Here is a 24,665-nt window from a genome sequence, read left to right as displayed (position 1 = left end):
AAAACTCTAGGGACGACCAAGGGAGGAACCTGATTATAGAGGATGTTATAGCACCGATACTGGAAACCCAAAAGAAGCGCAGAAATACAATGCGCTTATATACGCCCTGCAACCTATTTGAGATCAAGCACCATGTCGAGAGATATGACAACACGTATTACTTTCTATATTATAATGTCTATAAAGAAGGTCCCGGGAAGGTGTTCCCACCTGGAGTATCCCACCAGGGCTCAATGTCGGAAAGACTAGGCAATGTAGGGTCCTCCCCGAAGGTATTAACGTTACCAAGCTGGGAGAAACTACTATCTCCAAAGTTTCCCGAAAGCAACTGCAAGTCAGAATTGCGAATCCAGTCGAACTCCCCAGGCACCCCGATTTGCTGAGTCGTGTCGAGAGGATGTTGCCCAGAAGGTTGCGCTTGCGGCTGCAGCTGGTTAGGAATGGCGTTAGTACCCTGTGATGTCGCTGTCACAGAGACTGGATAGTTGAGTTGGTTTCTTGGAGCAGTGATTCGTGTCTTCTTCCTGGAAGCATCTGCGTCCGAGCCGATGCCTACTAGATGTTGCGATGATGGTCGGTTGCTTATTTGGCGCTTCAAAGCTGAACCTGACCTGCGCATATGGGCCTGCCACCTTCGTTGTAGACTGACCAGGAAGTCACGGGTCCGTTTGGCGTTTTCAAACGACTGGCCCAGTTCGTCCAATGCACGGAAGCAAAGATTCAAGTAAGCAACCATTTCTGCATTGTTATTGTTGTTATCGTTGGGGCTTCTGCCAGAAGTGGAAGTGTTTGAAATTGTGACGTAAAGGAGCATCAAAGCCGCGCTAAATATAATGGCCACGACTTGGTTGTTCATGCGACGGAATGTATAGGATTTCTCGTAGATATGGAGCAGCCGTGCGATCGCCGTCGAAGACTCGATGCACATTCGCCGAGCATGGTGATAGCCCGGTCCCTGACGAGGAGCGCGCGGCTGGATGTAACTTTTCGAAACCCACGGTCTATGCGTGAAAATCACAATTTGGTGGTATTGCATACTGCACCCAAGTTAGCTTATGTATTTAAAGATCTTTTTATTCCGACAGAACGCATAGACATACTGAAGCATTAGAAGTTGGGGGAGTTGAGGAGTTGTGTCGTTATCAAGTTTAATATCCAGAATAGATGGCAAATTTGCTTTCCAGGCAAACAAGTCATCTGTTACCCTATGGCACAACCTTTGAAGGTCATGCCGAGGGATATCGGAGCAACCATACCTGCACCGCGTTAATACACATGATGAAAACCAATAGCAATATACCATGCTTTCAAGGAATTGAGCGCTTACAAAATATGACCAACGGGTGAGATTATCTCCCACAGAACGGCAAATTGTCTGCTGATCAATTCATTTGGATTCCTTAGACCATGCTTCAGGATGTCCGATTTCGATGGAAGTCCATAAGGATACCATGTGCTTTCTTTCTCTGCGCCTAAATTGGACGCAAGCTTCGGGACGGTGATGTCTCCCGCATTCATTCGAAATGGTCTTCCTAGATAAAAGCCCCAGAAACTATAACAATGTCAGACATTTGAGAAATGACGCTACGGGTCAAGCAAACATACTGATCGGCAGTGTAACTTCCCCAGAAAGCTATTCTCCGCACGTCAGCTTCAAAGGCTCCTATTTCTCCTTTCTCAACATATGGTGTCATGTCAATATGTAGTCCAAGGTCAAACGCAAGCCTTGTGGACATCCCTAAACCAGCATCAGCGTTGTATGCCTCCGATTATCAGCATTTCCTACATACCACTATACAGCCACCCACGAGCATCACGATTCGCAGACCCTTCATGGCAACTCAGAATTACAAGCGCCTGTACTGTGGCAACACAGGGAGAGTCCAGCTCAATCTCTAGAAGCGCTTTCGCCCTGTCTGCGAAGAACTCTGACAGAGATTTGGGAAAAGTGATGAATGTAGGATGATATCTTGCTTCAAAAGCACTTCCAATGGCACACCTAACTTCTCGTTAGTCTGCATACCGCCGGGTGTCTAACATGGAACATACATCGCGTTCGTAAGAACTTCCGAATAAAATGGCGTGTCATCATACTCATTCCTCCACTTCGATCTAGCAATCATATACATATCTCTATCGACCACATAGGTGCTTGTATTCTGCCAAGTGAAATACAGCTCCACAAGATGGTCTTCAAGTGCTTGATCAACGGGCTGTCCAACTCGTAAATGGTTCAGGATATCCTGACCATCATGGCGGACTGTGCGCGCATCAGGACGTTGGCGCTGTTGGGTTGCCGAAACGTCTACCAGATTGAGGTTCGATGTCGCTCCATAAAAGCGTAAGTGACCATCGCCCGCAATTTTTAGAGTACCAATGCGATTTGAAATTTGCTCGATAACGTCCTTCTCCGCCTCATCTTCGTCGCCGCTGTCTGATTCATACTCTCTATCGTGACGCGCTTGCCTGAGCAGCTCTCCGGGCTGCTGCTGCATATCTGGAGTCAACTGCAGACTTTCTGGACTAAGACTGTTTTCTTGAGAAAGACTAGTACCATCATTTAGATTGGCATAGATCGTGTCCAAGCTCTCCGCCGTTGGAAGTGTAAAACCCCAATTCGCAGGAACATAATGGCTGGTGGGAATCGAGTTGATCCCGAACGAATTTACTGTATCTCGACCTTTCTCAGCTGAAGGGACGAGTTTTTGGTTAGACAACGCATTCTGTGGCGGTGAAGGAATCCCCGGGGCGCGCTCATTTGCATCCGGCATAGCTGAGGGACTGCTGTGCGCGGGTGAATGCGCAACAGCTTTTTGCGGAAGAGAGATTATCTCATTAGCTACGCTAGTGTCTCTTTTCTTCGCTAGCCCGCGAGGGATCTGTAGCGTATCCAAAACTCTATTAACCCCCGCCTCATCCTCAGGTTTCATTGGGGGCGGTTCCAGGCCATGGTCATAAATGAACTGGCACAGTTGATCTATTCTGGCAGAAAATAGCTCTGTGGCAGCACGAAGAGACACCCTGGAGTAAAGCTAGTCAGCGCCTGTCTGCGGTGCGCGAGCATAGATCACAAGCTTTGCCTGCCTTCTCGAGAACGCGAAATCTGCTGTGCTCAAGACACGAAATGTGTTCCAAAATTGACCAGCAGTAGACATAAGATGAGCTGAACATACTTCCGTTTGTCATCGCCGTGTTGGTATTTACAATCTTTGCCTTTCCTCTCACAGTTATGGCAATGCGGAGTAGCTCCGTCGCACTAGTCAAGAGCCGTCAGTTGTTGGATACAATATAGGTCATGTGATGATCGATGAAAACATCTTGAACATGAGGGCCACCATACCCTGATCTTGCTCTCCCGGCAAGGAACGCATGCCGTAGTGACATGTTTGCGAGGCGCCCTCTTGGGCTTCTCTGTCAGAGGCTCCATCGCACCGGTAGTAGTGTGGCGGGAAGCGTGGGGGAGACGAAATATTCTCCGGTTTTCAGAAGCAACCGGGGCGGCTAATTCACAAAACGAAGAGAAATCATGGGTCAGCCGACATCTACAGAGGATGGCTTAGCAGAATACATGTCCATAGCAAGATTTGTGGGAATGATGAAGTCGCCCAGCATGGCCGCGCAAAAAGCTGTTCGGTCCTTGGTTCCTGGGGAAGTCTGGGAACGATGGGAGCTGATGGCTTCTGACTGGGCGGGGAGTGGCCCCACTTGCACCCCAGAGTTGCCCTATGAGACTCGACGCAACACTCATCACTATCCACCCTGAGGTAAAATTTCCCGCTCTCAGGTGATCCAGTGCAATGTCTTACGTTCAATAGACATTGAACATGTATACATAATAGTTACACGAACGCTCCCGTTATACGAACATTGATCTACAGAGCTCAACAGCTAGCGTGACATTACCAATTGCTGGTGCGCTTAAGTGCCTCGTTCTGAATCACTTCGATCCAGTATCCATCGGGGTCCAGCACAAAGGCCACGTTCTTCATCCGGCCGTCAGTCAACCGCTTCTTCCAGTTCACCTTCAATGATTCGAAGCGATCACAGGCAGCATTGAGATCGTCAACAGAAACGCCTACCCCAAGTATCGTAGTGTCAGTGGTAAGGGCTCTTCTAGCTCTATGATGACATCGGCAAAGAGAAGGTCACTTACAGATATGGCCGAATCCTTGTGGCTCAGCATTACCATTGTGGTAGACAGGACCTTCTTGCTTCTCCGTTCCATAGTTCCAGGTGAGCTCGAGCAAACCTTCCCACTCAGCCACGGGATTCTTGGCGTCCTCCTGCACTTTGGCATTACCGGCAGCGTATCCCAAGAAATAAAGATTGAAGCCTGCATCCTTATTCTCAAAGGTTCGCAAAAGGGTCATGCCCATGACTTCTTGGTAGAATTTCAAACTGGTCTCTGCGCACTTCACGCGGAGCATGCTGTGGTTGAGTCGGTAGTTGGCGGTATCGGTCGTCGTACCCACATCCTCGTCCTGACGACGGATAATCTCGACCCAGTAACCGTCAGGATCCTTGGCGAAAGCAATGTGCTTCATGCGCCCCTCAGTGAGCTTCTTTTGGAAAGGATAGCCAGCGTCTTCAATTCTCTTGCAGGCCGATTCGATGTTATCAACAGAGATTGCAATATGACCAAAGCCGCGATGGGGTTCCGTGTTGCCATTGGCTACGCTGTAGTTGGGGTCATTCTCTGTGCCATAGTTGTGGGTGAGCTCCAGAACAGCGTGGCGGTCCGTCCAGTGACGGTCACCCTGCAGAGACTTGGGGCCGTTGTACGCGAGGAAGTAGAGCGAAAACTTGTTTTCGGGGAAATCGAGTTGTTGAATCTGAGTAAGTCCGAGGAACTTGTAGAATTCCACTGGAGTAGAATATTTCAGTATTCAAGCCAGCAATGACACCATGATGCAAGGATACTCACGGGACTTCTTCGGGTCCTTGACCCGGAGCATAGTGTCTGTTCCGGTAGAGCCATTGTCAGCCTTTCATTCGCATTCCATGGATTGGAAACCGACTAACGATTGAGCTTATACTTGGAAGTATCCGTCGCCATGGTTGCGAGATATCTATTGGTTCCTGCATCGATTTGTAAGTAGCTGAAGACCACCAGTGGGGTAAATCTTAGCCTAAGCTTTGGCATGGTGACCTACCTGATAAGATAGAAAACCTTAGGTTGAGGACCCTGGAAGAGGATGTTCGAAAGGAAGAAAGAGCACGAAAAGCAAACATGGGGAGAGGGGTAAGAGGGGGAAGAGAAAAAAATACGTGCGGTGTTACTATTGCTTAGTGAGCGGCGTGAGGGGAGAGAACTTGAAGTGGACAAGGTGGGGACGCCCTATGACGCTATTGCACTCCATTGAGTATGGTCTTCGTAAGATGGGAACTTATTCAACAAAGTACTTTTAGACTAGAGTATATGAAGAAGAAGTACCAGCGTCTGTTTCTGAATTTATTCACTAAACTTGTGATTTGTCTTCTGGCTGAAGATTGAAAATGAAAAATGATAATGTATAGAATTGCACGTGATTATTACCTATACCTAGAGAATCTGAGCTACCTAGTAAGTACTAGCACCAATCAATTACTAGAGATTGGATACCGATCAAGCGAATACGGCCCGTAAGTGGCCCAGCGATTTATGCTTTCTATTTACATAGTTGGATTTGGCCAGCTACTAGGTAAACATTGGGCATCAAGCTCTGAGCCTCTAGATATGGCCTGGCGTATATGTCCGAGGATCGGACTTACAAGAATAAGAGAGTTATAAAATGTCGAATGTTTCTGAGACACGCGTCGAGGCAAGCCCCTAAATACGTTCCCTCGTATAACTTCAAGCCGCAGCCCTCGAGTGGAATGGATGCGAGATCATAGCGCACAATATATAATGCCATCACAAATGAGTATGACTCAACCCGAGTGATACTATTTGATCTTCGCATTGTGGGGCTAAACTCTGTTAATGGTAGGACTCCCCGTGGGATTTGATAGTTAAACATGATGGTATTCGAGGAACACTTTGGATTATTGACAAATGCTTGTATGTAAATCGAGCTGGAGCCCAAGGGCTATACCGGTTTGGGAGCAAAGGCGGTGGCCTGATAGGGAAGGGGACAATGCCCAATCGGGTGATGACATGGGCGTTCATTCATCCATTCATTCCTCTTGCTTGCTCTTCAGCTACTACTAGTAGTACTTAGTAGTATACATACATACCATCCTACCCCTTACTTTCAGCAGTCAAGGTATCTAGATCCAGTCTGCCGCATTTGCCGGCCATAAATTGACCAAATTGCAGCCTCCGATACCTAGTCCAAGTGCTGGTCGAAGTCTTTCCCCATCAAGGTTTGTTCGCTGTTCTTTGTTGATTCCCTCAAACTTCCCCCCCCCCCCCCCCGAACGATCTTCGTCGGCTTAGATCACACGCGACTGGCGTGAATTCCGTTGCTTGCTTTTTTCTGTGGTCCTGTCCAACTGCACCTCGCATTTTCCCTTGCCTACCCAACCCGTCCTGCATCCCACATGGTTTACTTTCCCCACGTTGTCAGAGATCGATATTGATCAACTTGTGCCCGCAATGGGTTGCGCGGCTTGGGGTCGAGTCATGGAATGGGGGCATCAGTCCATTTCCTGGCTTCATCCTCTCCTGAAACTTAACCACTTTTGTGCCCCTAATCGTGTGGCGCACTATACACCGTCTAAAATTATCTTTACTCCCCGTACATTTTAAAGATTGCCATCCCCATGCCCTTGCGCTTCTAGACCCTTCTAAGCTGCTTTTGGTTTCACTACTTGTCCTGCTATCCCTAGGCGCAAATGGCTGAGTATCAACTTTCAGTTCGATTTGGTTATTCCTCTAAGGAATCAGCTGCTCTCTACGAAGCAGAACACTGTCCATATTGGGCACAAAGCCCGGTCAAGTACGCCCAAAACCTCTTAGAGTACTCAGACGAGCCGATCGAGTACGATCACCACGACAGTGATTACTCAGACAACTGCTTCTTCTTTCCTGAGGACTGTTCTTGGTCACCGCCTCGCGACTGGATCCTCGAAAACGAAGAATCCGAAGACGATACCTCCAACAGTGAGGACCACGACACCATGATTCCCGGTCTTCCCGATATCAAAATGCTCGACGCGGAGGCCCTCAGCGACTTGCTGGAGGATAACCTCTCGCCCCCGGAAATCACCACGATTCTGTACGGCATATCGTGATCACTTTACCCCCCCCCCCCCCCGTATTGTGCTAATGGCTCGTCATCCATGTAGAGTATTTGGTACTAATGGTGCCATATTTGCGTACGCCTCGTCTCTTCCATCCCGGCAGCTGCGAAACTTGAGCGCAACATACGGGGCCGCTTACACAGCCTACGCAAAGAATGCCTCAAGTGGTAACCTGACGGGTGTAAATCCCGCCAGTCACCCATCATCATATGTGACAGCCCAATCTATCTCTCTCGGCGATGTAGGGTCTATCGTCTTCGAACTCGACGAACTTGTCGCCGTAGTTACCAGAATAGCGGATAAAGTGCTCCTTGCCGCCGTTGGACCGTCCCAACTGGAGCCCGAAGGAGAGGCAGGCCCTTCAACTGGTGCGCAGAATGGCTCCATGAACCCCAGTGCGGACGAGTTTCCCCTGCATGAGCCTAGAACAGGCGCCAATGGTACTTCCACCAACCAAACTCCCACCAACGGAACCCCCAATAGCATCAGCCGATCTCACAGCGAGGCCAACATGCAATCAGATGCGCAACTTGAAACGCAGTATGAAATCGACCGAAGTAATGACCTCGCACGATTGGCAAGTCTAAACCTTTCATCCTCGCCGTCTATTTTGCTCGCTCTAGAGTCAAAATCTGCAGCGTTAGGCAAATTCCTCAGTCAGAAACTGGAGGATCTTGAGAGTCCCGAGGACTTCTAGGCTTATGGCACCATCGCTATTTTCTTCGTGTAACCTTCAGTTTTCTCAAATTGTTCTATATTACCTTTCTTCATGAGCCTTATGAGCTTCTTGTTATTTAGCCTATGATTCCATGTTTGATCGATACTCCCGTCTTGAAGCGTCTTCTCATTCAATCTTGTGATTTATTAAGGCCGTGTTCCGATTGTGTCTTGACAGAGCAGAAATTGTACCGAGAATTACTCGACTTAGTGGACCCAGCAGGCATTGTTCGACCAATCGATTATTATGAACAAATTAAAATTTTTACAGGTATCTAACCTATAGCAATTTGCTAAGTGATTAATAGAGAACGGGAGAACAATAGCGTTTTGAAAAGAAGGTATATCGCTGAATCTCTGTTTCAAGAAGAAAAGATATTATAGCAACCATTATAGACAAAATGTCCAACTTAGTTATATATAGAAAAGTAATGGACTGACTTAGGCCTTGTCGCCGGTAGTGGCGGTTCCGCCCGGAGCAGTATGGAAGTGTCCACTGGCCGTGCTAGCGGTCCGAGACACTGCAGGGGGAGAGATTGGGGATGGAGCCGTTGCCTCACTCGTAGCAGGTTGCGCGGCCTGGGTTGCAATTTGAGGAGCTGTAGCCTCGGCGGGGCTTGTTGCCTCATTTGCCTTCTCACTGTAAGCTGGGGGGTGGGCGACAGCAGGGCTTGCCGGCTGGGAGGATGTGGCGGCAACGGCGGCAGCGGCAGCGGTATGCATCGGGCCACGGGTGCAATCCTTGATAACAGTCCACCATTTCTCGGCGTCGTTGGCGGTATGGGCTTTGAAGCTCAATTCAGTGGTGGTGTGGAAGGCGTTGCCGACTTTGCTGCCCGAGACATCCTTGCCTTTCACGCTAAACTTGACGCCGTCGATCGCGCCAATCACACAGTCGGGAAGGTATAGAGACAGCTCTGGAGCCGGATCGCGGCGGAGGTCGTCGTCATCCTTGAACTCATGGAGGTACCGCGCAGGAGTGACAACGTAGTAGCCAGAGCTATAGCCCTTAAGCATGGCACGGGACTTGCGTTCCAGAGACCCTTCGATCAGTGCCTTGGTCGCACGGTGATCCATGTTGGGAAAAGTGATGTTGGAGAGGGTCCTCGGGGGGGCATCCGGGTTGATAAGGACATCGTCATTCTTCGTGATGAAGTTGAGCCACTCGAAGTCAGGAGGGATTTTCTGAGCGGAACCCAGCATATCCTGATACATAGTACCCTGATTCTCGAGCTGTCCAGACATGATCTGGACGAATTGTTCCACGGCCCCCTGAACGGTCTGCAGAACATGCGCCTCGAACTGCTGGAAGTTATTCTGCACAGCAATGATATCATTGCGGTTGTTGTTCTCCTCGATAATTTGCTTGTTGAGACGATGGTTGATACCCCGGCGCAAGATGTAAGGGTCATGATGCTGTTCAATCTTATTTCCTGCGGCAGCATCCATAGATGCGGTGTGGTGGGCAAGGAGCTCAATATGCTTCTGGGTGACACCTCGGGCCTTATCCACAGCCTTTGCGCTCTTGGAAGCACCGCCGGCAAGCTCCTTCGACTTAGCCTTGATCTCCTTATGAAGGCGCTCCAAGGTTGGAGACACAGTCCCCTTCAGATTCTTCTCCGTCTCGAGGTACATATTCACCATTCCCTGTCAATGTATTAAAAATGAGAGTAAAATTGGGAAAGGCGCAACGGATTATACCTGAGTATTAGCGCGGATGTTCTCAAACATGGAAGCCACTCCACCAGTGTTTTGAGAAAAGTGGTGACCTTCCTTCAGCGGTTCACTGACGGTCTATTGCGGCAAACACTGTTAACTTACTCTGGACGTATAGGTAGATCGATGAATGATTGAAAGGGCGCCTACACACCTTGAGGACTTTTTCATAGTCCTTCGAATGTGACTTCTGTACCTTCGAAGTCACAGTAACATAGTCCTCCAGATAACCACACATATGCTTCAAAGCGCGCAAACGCTCGTTAAGCAGGTTCGTAGTCTACCAAAACTTATACGTTAATATTGTCCACGGATAGAATGACCGTAAGGCATATCTAGGTGTACCTCGCTGCTGTCAGAATCCGGAATGGCCTCATCATCACTCATGGAGGCTCGGCGGGTCGGAGCAATGGAACTCGTGAGGGTTGACGACCGGTGAGGGAGCTTTTGCTCCACGGGACTGGTTGGGGTAGACATGGTGGTGGGGTGAATGTGCGATGCGCGATGTCTGCAGAAGTTGTGCGACAGAACAATCCCGGATAAATAATGGAAGTAACGATCGCTGTGAAGGGAGCCGGAAACCGCCAATGAATTAAGTCGGGGCTATAGTTACCGTTATTCGTCAGTGGCTCCATTTTCGATTTCGTGAACGTGAGGGGGAGAAGTGGGTCACGGATAATCCGCACAAGTGAAGAAAGTGGGAGATTGAAATGTTAAACACTTACCAAGTCCAGGGAATCGAACTGGAGTGAAACCGGGTTTGGGTCGCCAGGATATCCCGTGGAGAAGGAAGAGAAGGAACAAAAGAAAGGGGGAGGATGTCAAGGACTTATTAGGTGGAAGAAAAACGACGGTTGCCAACGATGAAGTCACCGACCGCTTCCTTAGCGTTTTTTACCCCTCAGCTCAATCTTCTCACAATCTAGTCCGCCCAAGCGGTGGGATTGCGTATCCCAGGAACACAAGTCACATCACGGGAGCTTTTTTGGTTCCCTGAAATTCTAATTACCTTGTTTTGACCCAATTGACCCGATTAGAACTCTTGATCTCCTCGTCCCTTTCTATCATGATAATACTCTCTCGAATGTCTAGGGTATGCCCATACAGGCTGGAAGAACAGTCAGTCCACACAATTGGAAACTATATCACACGGTAACTACGCAGATCCAACAAATGGAAATTGCCTAAGATCCGGATACTCGAACGACGCCGATGTGTACAGTGTGGCTCGAACGGTCTTCATGGATCGAACTATCCTGAAACAGACAAAGCGCCAATGCTCAGCCACAGTCCGGTGGCGAGAGCTGAAGAGCTATTGGGACCTTTTGCATGAGTCTCCACTCCAATCAACGCATGACATGATCGGGGAAAAAAATATTCTCCAGGATACAGTAAATCTTGAGTTCAGCTGTGTTCAGGTTCGAAAGGGTGGATATATTGTACCGTTATAACTCTAATGCTATCCTGCAAATATCGAGAGGGAAATAATAAGTATCAAGTGTTTGAAAAAAGTCGCCATAACTCATGCTTGTCATCGGCCTGAGCCGCCGTCCCATACCCTGTAAACCCAACCCATCGATCTAGTATAAACGCCAGTGAACAAATCCGTACCATCCCACATCTATAGATATATGAATAATAAAGACAAAACACCCAGGAGCACCCAACACCCAATCTAATATAGATACAAAACGAAGTGAGGTACATGCTTTTCTTCTATCGTGAAATTAGGAGAGTCTCTGAATATAGCACCTCTCAGCGTCCAGCGCCAACAGTACCGTAGTCATCATGAATGCGCATGACCGGAGAGTTCCAAGTTCCCCTCCGCTATGCAGGTGGAGTGGCCTCTATCCTGAATCTAGACTCGGGCCCGGGCCTGAACGAGTCGCAGTCTTCGGTCCTCATCATCGTGACTCGTGGAACGAGAGTGACCAAGGCCCGACCGATGATGAAGAATTTCCAGGGAAGAGAAAAGTTGACCAGGTCCGCGCCCGACGTTTCGGATATGAGCTTGCTGGGGTGACTGGAGAGGTGGCGGAACGGGAATATCTTCCGCAACGACGGCATCATAATCTGGCAACTCAGAATCATGGGGACGGACAGTGGTACGGACTGCTGTCGAATAACTGGGAACACGGCTCAAAGTCTCCACCTCCGCATACTGTGGATGGAACGGCGTGGCCATTCCAGATGGAACATGCTCATGGTCAACTTCATCAGAGGGTCGTCGCGAGAGCACCGGGCTCGAAGGGCTGTGAGAGTTAGAACCTGATGATGGTCCAAAGTAATCTGCAGGAACACCTAGACGCCGGTGTTCGCTGTCGTTCTGGGGCTCATGATCGGTGGGCGACGGCTGATGGGGTCGAGTGATATTGAGGTTTGAGAGATTTGATAGACGGCTGTGTAGCGCAGAAGCGGAGATGTCGGTGTTCGTCAAAGCATTCATAGAAGCGAGGTTCTCAGCAGAGAGATTGCGACTTAGAGTGCCAAATGGTGTACCGGGGCCACTTCCAGGTCCCGGGGTACGGTAACCATTAGGGTCAAGCTCGCTATACAACTGGTCAAACTGATGCTCGCCGTACAACGGGGGTGCCTGTTGAGCAATATCGTTGATTGCCCGTTGAGCGGATTGCGGAGTCTGGTCAATTAGGTTATTGTTCTCATCGATCGCAAGGTTTGGAGAAATAAATATTGAGACTGGAAGCGTAGCACGCAGCTGCAATAAACAGTCAGAAACGGTCATTATCGCGAATGAGGGGGGGGAATGTCATACCTCGCTAATGTGACCATCTGGATTCATCAATTGAACGCGGAACTTCAGCTTATGCCTGACCTTGATACCCTTCGTATCTGTATCTTGCAGACACCGTGTCAAAGTTTTAGGGAGATCCAAATAACGCGAGAATTGATAGCCCTCTGCTACTTCATCGATAATTTCCAAGGCATTATCGTGATCCAACTCAAACTCGTCGTTCAAGATAGTTCGCGTGTTCTTGTATGTGTTGCGAACTGTGTCAGGATCTTCAGGGTTGAGGGTGAGATCATGGCTCTCGATAAGTTGAGAGACAATCTGTCCGATTGAGAGGCCTTTGAGTAGTGGGATAAGTTTGAAGTCAATTCGGATGCTGGTTCCAAAAATAACCGCTTTTGTTGGTGTGCTTATCGAGTACTCGATCTTGTTGGGCCAAATATTCTCCACCGACTAGAAAACGAAGGTTAGCAATTCCATATAGGATGATGCGCGAGAGAAGCATCGCTCACCATAGCATGAGAAAGCTCGAGAGCACTAGGTTCCAATGTCCGAATGATACGCAATGGCTTCCGGACAACAATATCCTTCGCATATTTGCGACCTATTTCGGCTTTGAATCGGTAGGTGATATAGGTATCGCTGAGACCCTCGATACTTTCGGGCATATTACCCTCTAAGACGAGATTGAAAGGATATTCATAGTTGTCAGCAGGCAAAATTTCCGTTTTACCTTTGCCTGGATCTCTGAATTTCCATGTCTTTTCATAGATCACGCGCTCTCTCCACGATTTCCTACCACCACCAGCAGAACTAGACGGCAGATGCCAGCTAAATGCATTGGTCAGTTACCGGAATCCTCCCGAGGAACCCGGAAAACACCACGTACCAAACTCGCGATATACCAGTGAGGTGAAGCCGGATATGCTTTATCGACAACGGCTCTGATAAACAAAGAAGAAGCTTTCCACTCAAGTGTGCACTGGCAGCCTCTTGTTCTCCACCGCGAAAAACAATATAATCTTCATCAAGACTGTAGCAAGAAAACGAGATGTGTTAGTCAATTCCGACATGGAACTCGGGTTTCCGGAAACGTCTGCGGCGGGATGTAACGCACCGGATATCGAAGTACTTCGCATGACTTGCACTGCCCCCACCACTGAAAAAACTTAGGGCCATGGCGTTTCTACTAACAGCCGCGAATAAGCAGCTGCCAGGAGATGAGTTAAAAAATCAAAAGGAAACTCGAAATGCAGGTGATTGAAAAATAAGAAAAGGAGAAGAAGCCTGGGAGGGTTGAAAAGAAAAGCACCCAGGGAGCCGGTTGGTTAAAAAAAAAAAAAAAAAAGAAAAAACTATGACACAAGATAACAGAAAGTTTTTCTTTTGGTGCAATTAGTATGGAGCCTGCGACTGATCGCCGGTCACTGTCCAGATTTACAGGCAAACCGGGTCACCAACGGGTCCCACCAAGAAGAGATAAATTGTTCGACAGTGGGGGGCACAGGAGCCGTTTCCGTCACCCTCGAAAAATTGGGCTTCGGAGTATCCTCTTTTGGCCCGGAGTGGCGACTGAAATGAGTATTTAGGTTGGGAGATGATGCGATCTTTTGAGCCGGGGTGACTAAGCTATAAAGATAGAAAGAGCACAGTAGGATAGATGAGAGATGGAGAGGAGATTGTGTGCTAGAATTCAACGACGGTCAGTTTTTACTGGGATAAAATGATTGACAATCAAATTTATGTAAGAGATAGAAAGAGAAGGGCAGTCTGTATCAAGAGAATATATTTAAAGCATCGCGCGGGACCAAATGAAAGAGTGTTTGCTAGTATAGAGACAGTATGTTATAGCAGATAAGTTGGAAGGAACTAAAGGCAGGAACAAGGGAGCCCGGACAGGCGGTAAGGCAAATACGTTACATCACCAAACATACCGGAGAATTTGTGGTGGACACAGGATCCCAGTTGTCATTGATACCTGGTAAGGGATGGTATGAGACTGATACGTTCGGGACAGGCTTTTTCCAAGGTAAAGGCTGATAAAAACTAGAAGTTAGGCGAGATAGCCAGCGGTATTTATTTAGATGGTCTTTGGTGCTCCTATCTCCTGCAAGTCATTAGCATGAAAGATTATGACTCTTGCACTTTCTGGGATCGCCGGGCTTTTAGTACCAAGACTCGGAAGGTTATCCTCATGCTAGTAAGATCGGCCGTAGGGCGGCAGTCGGCTTAGCCGGCGTGGGCGACGTATCACAAGGGAAACCCTTCGGGAACAACTATAGGAGGAATAATCGGAGATGCGCTTGCATGATTTTGCTTTTTAATTTAATTTCCCATGTCCCGCAGGTACCTACATACAAGTATTACCAATAAGTTTCATCAGGCTATCATCAGCGGCAGTAGGAATTCACACCCCTACAGCGGGTAGCATGCAGCATGCAGGGTGTGTGCTACACAGCATCTGCCGAGTAATCTAGTACGACTACTACCTTTTCAGCTTCAGAGCTATAGTGGGATGATATTCGTCATGGCGCTCATATGTGTGATCACACCCACTTGACAATCTGCTCATCACTGCCTAAACTCTATAAATGAGGTACTTTTGCAGAGCAATCTTCATGTGGAAATTGATATCCGATTAAACTTGAACACGCTACGACTGCGGATTTGCGGTGGCCTGATATTCCGCTACCCGACCATAGCACAGTTGTCAGTGACTCCGGGCGACACCGATAAGAGACTATGAAAATATATCCTGCACTGAAGGTAAAAATTAGGGCTTTGGTTTTTTTTTTTTTTTTTTTTTTTTTTTTTTTTTTTTTTTTTTTTTTTTTTTTTTTTAAAAAAATTTTTTTTTTTTTTTTTTTTTTTTTTGTTTTTCTGAGACAAATTAGATAAATAAACAAAAAAAAAATAAATAGATAGATAGGTAAAACATACCAACTTTACGCTTTGTTCTCCATTGTAGCACAGGAAGAAGCTCATAAAGTGGAAGCTAAGCTCAGCTCGCTCGAACCAAGATTTGTGGACATGAGAACCTATCTTGGTACAACTACATTTGGGTTTTGTCGCTCCACCAGGAGAATTCTAGGCCAGTCGACACATCATGGATCTTCTTGACAAAGAGCTCATTCAATTTGACACATTCTCGAAAATCCAATGATTAATCTTAGAATCATCGATTTTTCAAAAATAGTAGTTCTGTATTACACAGTGTCTCGGACAATCAAAGTTGGTGCTCACGTAATGATTTGTATAAATCGTGGATTATGTTCATTCACAAGCATCATCACAGTCATAATTGTCGGGTTCGAGGTAGAACGAGGCGATTAAACTCAATATTCCCTGTAGCCTGTGTCAGTGTCACCGAGGCTGTGCATATGCCTCGTACAGCATAATCACAGACAGCTCATGACACCGGAAGTTAGAAACCATGTGCGAGTATGACAGTTGTTTGTGAAAGCATGTTCTACGGAGCATACGGAGGTATTGTGAAGGTATGTTCTACGGAGGATACGGAGGTATTGTGATCCACGTGTCATGCCTATTGCGCGATATTCAGAAACCTCCGCATCCACTCATAAAGAAGTTCTGAAAACTGCAGAATACAAATAAGGTAATTACCTACACCAAGTAGTACTACTACTAGTACTCTAGTAAGTGACGTGAACCTTATATTACAGGGGACTGAAATTCGACTGAAGAATAGGTGCCAAAAAGGTAGGCCGGGCAGTCTCGGGAGGCCTTTCGCATGTGATCGGGAAATCTCGCACTTCCATGGGCAGCGCAACCCGATTCTTCAATACAATTACTGGTAATCGAATACCCACTGTAACCCGTCATCATCCAATATGTCTACCTCGGATCCTCGGTGCCAACATTCTCTGGAAAACAACAAAGTCATTAAAAACGAAAGTTATTCTCCAGGTTCCTACAATGGTAACACATCACGTTTGTAATGTTGATTACGGTCTCGTAATGGTGACGCGGATCGAAAAAAGAAGCTCTCGGGCCGCTGTTCTTCGAACACTTACCCAATAGCCTAGACCCCTCGAAAGGGATCGTCTTGACGCAAGCCATGATATCACGGTTGAGCTGACGTCGCAAGAGACTGTCTACCAGTTTAAAATATTTCTTTGATTAATTTGTTATCCTTGTTCGTGTTCCACACCTACACAAGGATGGCAGGCAAAGAGATCTGCTATCAAAAGGTTTGCACCTTCCCAAAGTGAACATGTCGTCGATCATCAGGCAACGTACTGTCCAGGATTAGATTCGGTGAGCCACGTTCCAGAACAGAGAAATTCCCAGGGTCGACTTGCAGATTTAAGCGGTGATCACATCGTCTAAGCCAGCAAAGCTAGTGGTGTGGGTCGCATCAGAACGCTAATCACGCACTAAAAATTGTCACAGATAACTCTCTCAATCAGGAAGGCACAGCGTACTGACTATCAGGGTATGGCTTGCGAGCAGCTTGAAGTTTGGCGTCACTACCCTCATGAACCTCTTAGAGACTAATTCTTTCTTGGAAGCATGTGCAAAAAGAACCCAACCAGTAACATGAATTATTCTTTTCTTACGAACTCAGGCATGTGGCAATTCTTCTCATCGCTATCGGACTTATTACGGGGAAATGGCCATTCGGGTTGTTGTTACAATGCAGCCAAGTAGCCACCACAGTTTGTTTCATGATTTGTACTACTATAGGTCGACGAAGATCTTCGGAGTACACAATGCCGACGGCTTCGTCAAGGCGAAGTCCATCGGCATGCCGAGCAAATTTTCTGGGACAACCTGGGCGACTCGGTGTCTCTATCCGGCATAGTCATGCCAAGTCGTAAAAAGAACCCGAATCTGATATCAAGAGTGTTGCATCGCAGGGCCGCCACTTTGACTCACGAACAGAGCTGGAAAGCTATTGGAAAATGAGCCCGGTGAAAATCGCTCAGACAAATGTCTACCGTTGCAGTCAATTTCTTTAAGACATACGAACTAGGTACCCCACTACCGCTATCATGAAACAAAGAGTAACGGCATTCATGACTCGCCCTTGCCAAGCAGATTTACCAGGCACAGGAATATAGATAGGCTCCATGTTGATATCCACTTTCTCGGAGCTGCCCGTCTGCCCGTCATTTGCTGCCGTTGAGGAAATTTTTGACCGCTACCTTGAGGCTAGAAAAAGTTTACTGCTATCTATGGGGGCTTTGTTTCCGCAGTGGACGGTTGCCGATGGTTCCACCCGAGATAATAATATCAATCAGGTAACCATATCCCCTACCAACGAAGTACTCTAATATGATTGGAACTTTGACCATGGCGCAATTTCCCCTATCTACTAGGTGCCGATTGCGACATGGCGTCGGGCGAGGAGAAGCAAAGCCAATGATGATTTTCCCTTAGCACACGTTGGCACACGTTTATTCTTTTACCCGAACTTTGATTTTTTGCCCGAACAATAAGAGCAAGAATATTAATCGCACGATGCATAGATCTCTCTACCCTTATCTATACCGCGTGCGCATATAATGAGTGCCGCCACATTTTAACGTTCAAGCACGGCATGGCTGTATTCAATAACTAATATCAGGATGACTGGAAGCTTAGCCCTATGGTCACAGAGATGCATATCTTCTCCCTATGGAAATAAGCCGAGGCGCAATTTCAAGGTCTCTTGGGGACGTATATGACCATCGTCATCGTACTATATGTACCTGGAAGTCTTTCAAGGCCACAATCAAGCTTCAGTAAAGGATAAATTGTCAAAGTAATCACATTGACAGAACCTAAGCTCGTACGCCAAGAACCGACATGGCAGCCGTACTGTCTATCCCACACTAAGTACTTGAAACTCAAGGGAATTATATTTTGCCGGGAATTTCTATAGTTGTAATCACCTTGAAGATCAATTATAAGAATTTTCCGGGATCAATGCTCATGGCACCGCCAAGCGACCAGTTCTTCGTTAGTGGCTGAGACACAATATGTCCACGTCACAGGTCAAATATAGAATACCTTGTTGAAATACCTTCCATATCAATCTCGGTCCATGGGCCCCCTCAAGCGCTCTAATGTGACAACGTCTTGCTGCACTGAACGCGCAATATCCCAAGCCACTGCTTCCCGCCCTTGCCACCGAAAACCAACGCTGCAAGATTCGACCAAAAGCATCATATTAATATCTCATAGTGACCGGGATCATGAAATTGCTCTCTATACGTATATGCCAATCCCAGGTTCATTGTGAGGTATTTAGAACCAAGTCGCCGCCGGAGTCCGCAGTGGTGATCATCACAATTGGGTTATACCTCGAAACATGGACTATGAAGCTTAGTATGTGCCAACCCTTAATCAATCTCGCACACGCCATCTGTCTGTAGATTTGAGATAAAATCGAAGAAGCATAACCAATAGGGTATTTGCCGTATAGGCTAAAATCTACACCATCAAATGCAAGACCGTTGAATCAGCCTAGACTAGACTCTATCTACTTGCGAGGAGGTTACTGTATCCACTGATCAAATCTGGTGACCCCATTTCCTTTCTCCACCTCCATCTGCCAATCCCGGATAGTAGATACACAGCATAGCCCCGCTTTCTAGAGACGTACATCGAGGAACGAGAGAAGTATTGATACATTTATTGACAATGCTGTGGAACTGAAGTAAGAGATACATAAGTAATGAAATAGTGATCGAGAAACACAAGTATTCCTGCCTCGCTCCTGTTTGATCATATGTATATGATGGAAGTAGTGGTCACACGGCAGAAGACAACACGATGCATATGTAAAGGCGAGTTTGACAGCCATAAGAACACCTCACCACCGACCCCAAAAACAAAATATTAGAATCACGAGTATAACACAGCAGAATAAGAGCAAAGTCCTGGAAATTCAAGAAGGAAGACAACGTAGAGGCGTTAACAAGCACAACGCTCTAAAAGGACGACGATATAAATGGCACGAAGCACGCGGTATCAATTTCGAACCAGCAAGATGATCCACGGCATAGTGATTATTTTCGAGGGACTATATTGCGTATCGAAATGGGTGAAAGACAGGGATGATGGGGATAGACTCGATCGACTCAGAAAATCCATCCCAGTATCACCCATAATGCCAAACCGATAGCGATAACGATTCCGGCTACTTTCAAAACGGCGACGGTATCGCCTTGACGTGCCATGCGGGTCAAGCGGCTGGCGCTGCCTGTCAGGCTCGTTGACAGGGAAGAGAAGACCTGATTCTGTATTCGGCGTTAGTTAACTGTGGGTATTGGTCGTGTTGAGTGATGACGAGGATGGATGTGAAAATCAGTTGGAATCTGGTAGGGTGGCGGCATACCGAGTGGTCTAGAGTGTCTTGATCTCGAGCATTATCGTGAATATCGATGGTTACGGATTTGAGAGCCGAAACTTTCGACGACAGGGAGTTCAGGAGGGCGTTGTTTTGTCTGTATGTAAATTGTGAGTAGGTTGGTCCTTACAGCTGCATTTCTTGGGATGCCCCTGAGATGGTAGAAAGAAAAGGAGTGTCGTACTGCTCACGTTCGTAGGCGTCTCCCATCTTGTCCGATACGATTCCACTTTCTTGTAGGTTCAGAATGTGTACTGTCACTGCTCGGTTGGCTAGTGAATTAAATTTGAATGAGCTAGTATCGCTAAGAACTCGGACAGGTTGAGGAATATGGAGAGTCGTTTGACATACGTTGAGGCGAGGACTGAGTACAGCCACAGCAGGCCAGTAACGATGATGGTGAGGCTGGTGGGGAGATTAGATGCCCTTTGTCACGTGATATTATCTCCGCAACGCCTATATCTCCGAGAAAACTAACAAGACAGGACTCAGGTTCTAAATAAGATACGTAGTATATTCTATACAGTACCCTGGTCTTCATCATTCTAACTTGCGGAGTACCACCAAATCTACTATGTGCCATGCCGTCATGTACCAATCCAAGAGTAAATCAGTCCTCGGGCATTGCAAAGGGGACAAGGACAATCTCCTTGAACATGCAGCATGATAAGCTGTCGGTCCATTGAAACATCTGAACTGAAAGGATAGAAATGTATAATAGAGGTGTCAAAACAACCAGAAGTGAGAATGAATTGAGAACCCCAGACGCTATGCAAACAAATCAAGGAAAAATTGCCAATCCAAGGCAACATGATTTGCCAAGCACTATCTGGCATGACAAGATACCGCCAAGTGCAAGGCGTGTTATATAGGGATGGAACGGAACAGTATGTAAGTGTGTACACCGACAGCGGTGGAATCGTATGATTCCGTCACTGGGCATGCAGGATGGTTGCTGCCTTCGTCATCCTTTGAAGGCATGTACAAGAGACAATGAGGAAGGCGTGATCAGTATGAAATACTGTGGAGAGACGGGGGCCGACAAAGCAGGGGTATTTAAATGTGCTGCAGGAGAAATAAGAAAAAGGACAGGATACTCCTCTTTCCTGTCACCACATATCATCATCGTCATCATCTAGCTGGACATCATCACCGAATGTCGAGTTTCCATACTGATAATGTCCGGGACCGTAGGCATGCCCGTTTTCATAGCCATTTTTGCTACCACGTGTATGCTGTCGATAAGCATCATGGGAGTCATCACCATATTCATACATTTGGGGATCATCGTAGGAACTATCGCTGTAGTGCTGCATCTGGGCCTATACATGAGGTTAATGGCTGCATGGCTATAGAGAGTACATAACACTAACCTCTTGGTATTGCTGATATCCGGAATAATCGTCCTGTTGGTCCCTTGTCTTCTGATGTCTCTGCGATGCTGACGAAGCGAGCATTAGAGGATGCATTTGTTGTACCTTGGCCAAGTACGAATACATGAAGTTGCTGAGCAGAACTTGGGAGTACAACGCGCGTCGGGGATTCGCAAGCTTGATGTGGGCCATTCTGTAAATAGCTCGCTCTTCCAGAATGGTGAAACGGGTCCAAGGATAATCAACATCAGGTCGAAGTTCCCGTGGTGGCGGGTCAGGAGACAAGGTCCGAGATGAGCTTTTCTTATGATTGCTATCAGTGCTGCTCTTTTTCTTGCCACCTCCAAATAATGAAGAGAACAAGCCGGACTCCTTCTCTTTCTTCGACTCTCCCGAGGTCCTTCTAACATGGTCCTTTCGACGTTCCTCTTCCAATTTAGGGTCGAGCCGGTCCAATACAAGGCTTTCACGTCCACGTTGCCCTGAATCGTTAGAAGACGGGAGAGCATTTGCTGTTTCATGGACTTTATCAACCAGTTTGGCTTTTATCTTCTTAGCATCGCTCTCCTTGTCCTTTTTCTTTTCTTTATCCTTGTCCTTATCTTTTTCCTCGCTGCCTAACAGCCAGTGCCAGCTCGACTTGCGGGTACCTTCTGACTCCTTCTTGTCCTTCGATTTCTTCGGTTCCGGCTTGCGCTCCTCTGACAAGGTAGGAATAAACGAAAGACTATCTGTCCGGGTGCTATTGCCCGGTAGAGCCTGAGGACTGTTGGCGAAGTCACTAAGGGTACTCGCGCTGTCCCTGCTATGCATGCGGTTGTGTAGTGACCATTTGCTTGAACTTTGATCGTAATTACCTGATCCCTTCGCGGGCGAAGCCGAGGATGATGGGGAGTCCTGAGTTAATCCGCGCCCAGAAGTGGCACTTGGCAGTAAGGTAGGGGTCGTAGGTGCTGCGCTAGTTTCCGGCGGAGGAGTTTCGATGATTTCTGGAATTTTTTGTTCTGTAGGTGGAATGTTCAAAGTTGACCGCCCGTTTGAGCTGAGGCGCGAGTGCCACTGACGTGTCTGGGAGGATGTATTTGTCTTGCCCCCGGATTCCACCATTGAGGGCTCACTTGGCCGGTCGTTTCCAGACTGCAGCTGGTCCGAGACAGATTCAAGCGCGGAGCTGGTTGTTTCGTTAGACGGTGACGCTGCGGACTGAGCTGGTATCCCCGAGGCCTGATTTCGGGTTATGCTGGGAGTGGGATCGGTTGACACTCGAGCGAGACCAGAGGTCGCCTGCTCACCAAAGGAATTGGCAGTTGATGAGGCGCCCTCCTTCACATCGGAGGTTTTTGCGAATCGCTTGGAATAGGGGAGCTTTTCACCCTTCTTCAAACTTCCCGCCTTTCTGTATTGCGTCCTCGTGGATCGTCTAAGACTGTGACCCAGGGGCGCAGGTGGAAGGATTGGCCTGTCTTCGTCTGCCGTGATTCCGAGGTTCTGAATTTCATTTAACAATGTAACAGGACTCGTACTTCGCGGCTTAGAGTTATCTACCAAGGTCTCCAATTCTTGTAGATTAGGGGTCAGAGGATCCCTTCTCGACTGAGATCGTTTTCGCTCTAACCGTTCTGCGCCATCTGTATAGCCATGTGAATTGTCAATTTGTCTAGACAACATAGACTTTTTCCGCCTAAGACCTCCGGTTGACCCTTGGCGTTCCGGCCCTAGGGAGTTAAAGTCGCCAGATCTCCGCTTTATTTGTTCCGTCTTACTTTCGAGGAATGATTTGAACTCCTTGGGGGCTAATTCCGGATGCAGGCGTGCAGGAACCCAAAATAATCGAGCAGCGTCATTTTCGTCGGCGGAGGGGGAGGGTGGTACGGAGAAATCGGAGTTGAAGCTCGGAAGGTCGGGGTCGCCCGTGGCAGCTACATCCATGGACATTCGTCGGATGGCGGCTAGATTGTTAAGTTCTTGGGCCACAGCAGCAGGGTCAGACTCGTAGTCGATATCGTTGAGGGGGAAAGATGTGGTGGCGGTGTCTGTTGATCCAGGAGATGTGGTTGAGGTAGGTGATCCCGGACTGCTACTTTCCCTATTCAAAGAAGTGGCCCCATCAGTGGGCGGCCGGGACTGTCCGTTCACGGGATGATGATTGTTGACTGCATTTAAATGGTTCTGCAATTGTATCGACTGCGGTGAGGTAGGGGATGCAGCGCCGGCAAGATTCGGGGGAATTATTGAGATCGATTCGCTCAAAGGTGAGGAAATATAGCTGAGGCGCTGGGAGTTCCTTTTGTCGTAATCATCGTCGTACATATGACCAATGGCCTCCGTGACATGGTGACTCGGGTCACTAATCGACAGGTGGGACGCATGGCCTCTCCGCGTTGCGTATCCTCCGCCAGCCTCTGAGGGACTCGGTGTAGCCTACATGGTCAAAAATAAGTTAGTTCAGGTAGAGCTCTCATATGCAACCCGCAAGGTTCTGGATTGCCTGACAACCCAAGATCAGCCATACAACCTTGCCTTTAGACACAAATCTATGGCAAGGACGAAAAGAGTGGTTGGGTGGATTTCTTTCGGGGGTGGAAAAAAAAGGCTAGCGAACGGTAAGGGTCATGTCGACTAACGCACCTGCATGGGAGCGGTTTGACCGGAAACCTAGGAGGAAGACGACCCGAAATTGACGGAGGACCCAAGGGCGATAGGATACTCGCCTCGTGAAGAGGAGGTCACTGTACCACCAGGGCGAGAGAAACTTGAAAATAAAAGGGTGTTCATGGAATCATGGAAGCGGGGAAGAAGCGTTGACCGAGAGTAACAGTGTGTCGGGGGGTGAAGAAGATGCGGATAAGGGTTAGGCATCCGGCGGCCTTGGGGCTTGTCGCAGAGTTTCTAGAACAAAGAGGCGAGTTTGAGGGAGGTCGGAGAGAAGAAGGGGGGTATCGAGCCGACGTAAGAAGGAGGCTGAAGAAAGTTCTGGTGGTGAATGTTGGATCAACTGTAATCGGTTTGGGGAAATGGTGGATGAGGATGGGAATTAACAATTCGGGGGGTTGTTCAAGGAGAAAGCCGTTTGGTTGGTTGGCTGGACTTAGGACGGCTGGTTGGCGGGCGGCGAGGGAAAGCAGACTTGCAGTTGCTTCACTTCCACTTAGTTTGTGTGTAGGAACAACGGTTCGGTCCAGATTTAGAGTCAGGGATCGGGGGTTTAATGGTTATTACTCCATATTATACACTAACCCTCATACCCTTCAGATCTTTTTTTTTTTTTTGAAGGGGGGCAGGTCATTTGCTTTTTTTTTTTTTTTTTTTTTTTCTTATGCCTTTCTGTTTGAGCTAGGTCACACCGTGGTGATTTTCGTCTATAGGTGCAAAAAAGAATAGATTTATTGATTTGATCAAGTCGAATTGGGAGAGTCAGTAGGTATATTATCTCTTATTATAATCACACCCTTGACTTTCAACCACAGCGCTTAGTCACATTTCTTTGCTCCACTGTTTTCAATGGGACGATCAGAGTGGCCCTGTCTGG

General features: G+C 47.7%; 8 protein-coding genes across 8 annotated transcripts; 2 read left to right on the top strand and 6 right to left on the bottom strand.

The window, feature by feature from the left end:
• Nucleotides 1-31: 31 nt before the first annotated feature.
• Nucleotides 32-3,663, bottom strand: BDV37DRAFT_82856 (transcription factor domain-containing protein). The gene is made up of 8 exons (XM_032091294.1): nt 3,341-3,663; nt 3,174-3,256; nt 2,050-3,021; nt 1,791-1,999; nt 1,606-1,738; nt 1,328-1,552; nt 1,101-1,256; nt 32-1,037 (listed from the first exon to the last, which is right to left on the bottom strand). Exons 1-8 carry the CDS (start codon nt 3,425-3,427, stop codon nt 179-181), a joined length of 2,724 nt encoding a protein of 907 aa, XP_031947058.1. The 5' UTR covers nt 3,428-3,663; the 3' UTR covers nt 32-178.
• A 236-nt stretch (nt 3,664-3,899) lies between these two features.
• Nucleotides 3,900-5,056, bottom strand: BDV37DRAFT_278070 (lactoylglutathione lyase GLO1; the record flags this gene model as incomplete). Its single annotated transcript, XM_032085938.1, has 4 exons — nt 3,900-4,075; nt 4,154-4,864; nt 4,925-4,960; nt 5,023-5,056. The coding sequence occupies 4 exons, from the start codon at nt 5,054-5,056 to the stop codon at nt 3,900-3,902; spliced, it is 957 nt and encodes a 318-aa protein (XP_031947057.1).
• Nucleotides 5,057-6,733: 1,677 nt separating this feature from the next.
• BDV37DRAFT_82802 (uncharacterized protein) lies at nt 6,734-8,152 on the top strand. The gene is made up of 2 exons (XM_032091293.1): nt 6,734-7,199; nt 7,270-8,152. The coding sequence occupies exons 1-2, from the start codon at nt 6,817-6,819 to the stop codon at nt 7,919-7,921; spliced, it is 1,035 nt and encodes a 344-aa protein (XP_031947056.1). The 5' UTR covers nt 6,734-6,816; the 3' UTR covers nt 7,922-8,152.
• BDV37DRAFT_82749 (PH domain protein) lies at nt 8,153-9,813 on the bottom strand. The gene has a single exon (XM_032091292.1). The coding sequence runs from the start codon at nt 9,583-9,585 to the stop codon at nt 8,383-8,385; it is 1,203 nt and encodes a 400-aa protein (XP_031947055.1). The 5' UTR covers nt 9,586-9,813; the 3' UTR covers nt 8,153-8,382.
• A 1,498-nt stretch (nt 9,814-11,311) lies between these two features.
• On the bottom strand, nt 11,312-13,585 carry BDV37DRAFT_292778 (arrestin family protein; the record flags this gene model as incomplete). The annotated part of the gene is made up of 5 exons (XM_032089247.1): nt 11,312-12,373; nt 12,431-12,859; nt 12,919-13,237; nt 13,296-13,439; nt 13,524-13,585. 5 exons carry the CDS (start codon nt 13,583-13,585, stop codon nt 11,516-11,518), a joined length of 1,812 nt encoding a protein of 603 aa, XP_031947054.1. The 3' UTR covers nt 11,312-11,515.
• Nucleotides 13,586-15,261: 1,676 nt separating this feature from the next.
• BDV37DRAFT_236792 (uncharacterized protein) lies at nt 15,262-16,040 on the top strand. The gene is made up of 2 exons (XM_032080644.1): nt 15,262-15,286; nt 15,347-16,040. Exon 2 carries the CDS (start codon nt 15,566-15,568, stop codon nt 15,737-15,739), a length of 174 nt encoding a protein of 57 aa, XP_031947053.1. The 5' UTR covers nt 15,262-15,286; nt 15,347-15,565; the 3' UTR covers nt 15,740-16,040.
• A 3,315-nt stretch (nt 16,041-19,355) lies between these two features.
• On the bottom strand, nt 19,356-20,609 carry BDV37DRAFT_82527 (SNARE domain- containing protein). Its single transcript, XM_032091290.1, has 4 exons — nt 20,115-20,609; nt 19,948-20,035; nt 19,752-19,860; nt 19,356-19,653 (listed from the first exon to the last, which is right to left on the bottom strand). The coding sequence occupies exons 1-4, from the start codon at nt 20,344-20,346 to the stop codon at nt 19,495-19,497; spliced, it is 588 nt and encodes a 195-aa protein (XP_031947052.1). The 5' UTR covers nt 20,347-20,609; the 3' UTR covers nt 19,356-19,494.
• A 180-nt stretch (nt 20,610-20,789) lies between these two features.
• BDV37DRAFT_82602 (putative telomere silencing protein Zds1) lies at nt 20,790-23,862 on the bottom strand. Its single transcript, XM_032091291.1, has 3 exons — nt 23,739-23,862; nt 21,137-23,557; nt 20,790-21,085 (listed from the first exon to the last, which is right to left on the bottom strand). The coding sequence occupies exons 1-3, from the start codon at nt 23,748-23,750 to the stop codon at nt 20,873-20,875; spliced, it is 2,646 nt and encodes an 881-aa protein (XP_031947051.1). The 5' UTR covers nt 23,751-23,862; the 3' UTR covers nt 20,790-20,872.
• Nucleotides 23,863-24,665: the final 803 nt, after the last annotated feature.

Source organism: Aspergillus pseudonomiae, assembly GCF_009193645.1.
Source record: "Aspergillus pseudonomiae strain CBS 119388 unplaced genomic scaffold BDV37scaffold_2, whole genome shotgun sequence".
Lineage (NCBI taxonomy): Eukaryota > Fungi > Ascomycota > Eurotiomycetes > Eurotiales > Aspergillaceae > Aspergillus > Aspergillus pseudonomiae.
The sequence above is the reverse complement of the archived record's forward strand: the minus strand, read 5'-3'. Positions and strand labels throughout refer to the sequence as shown.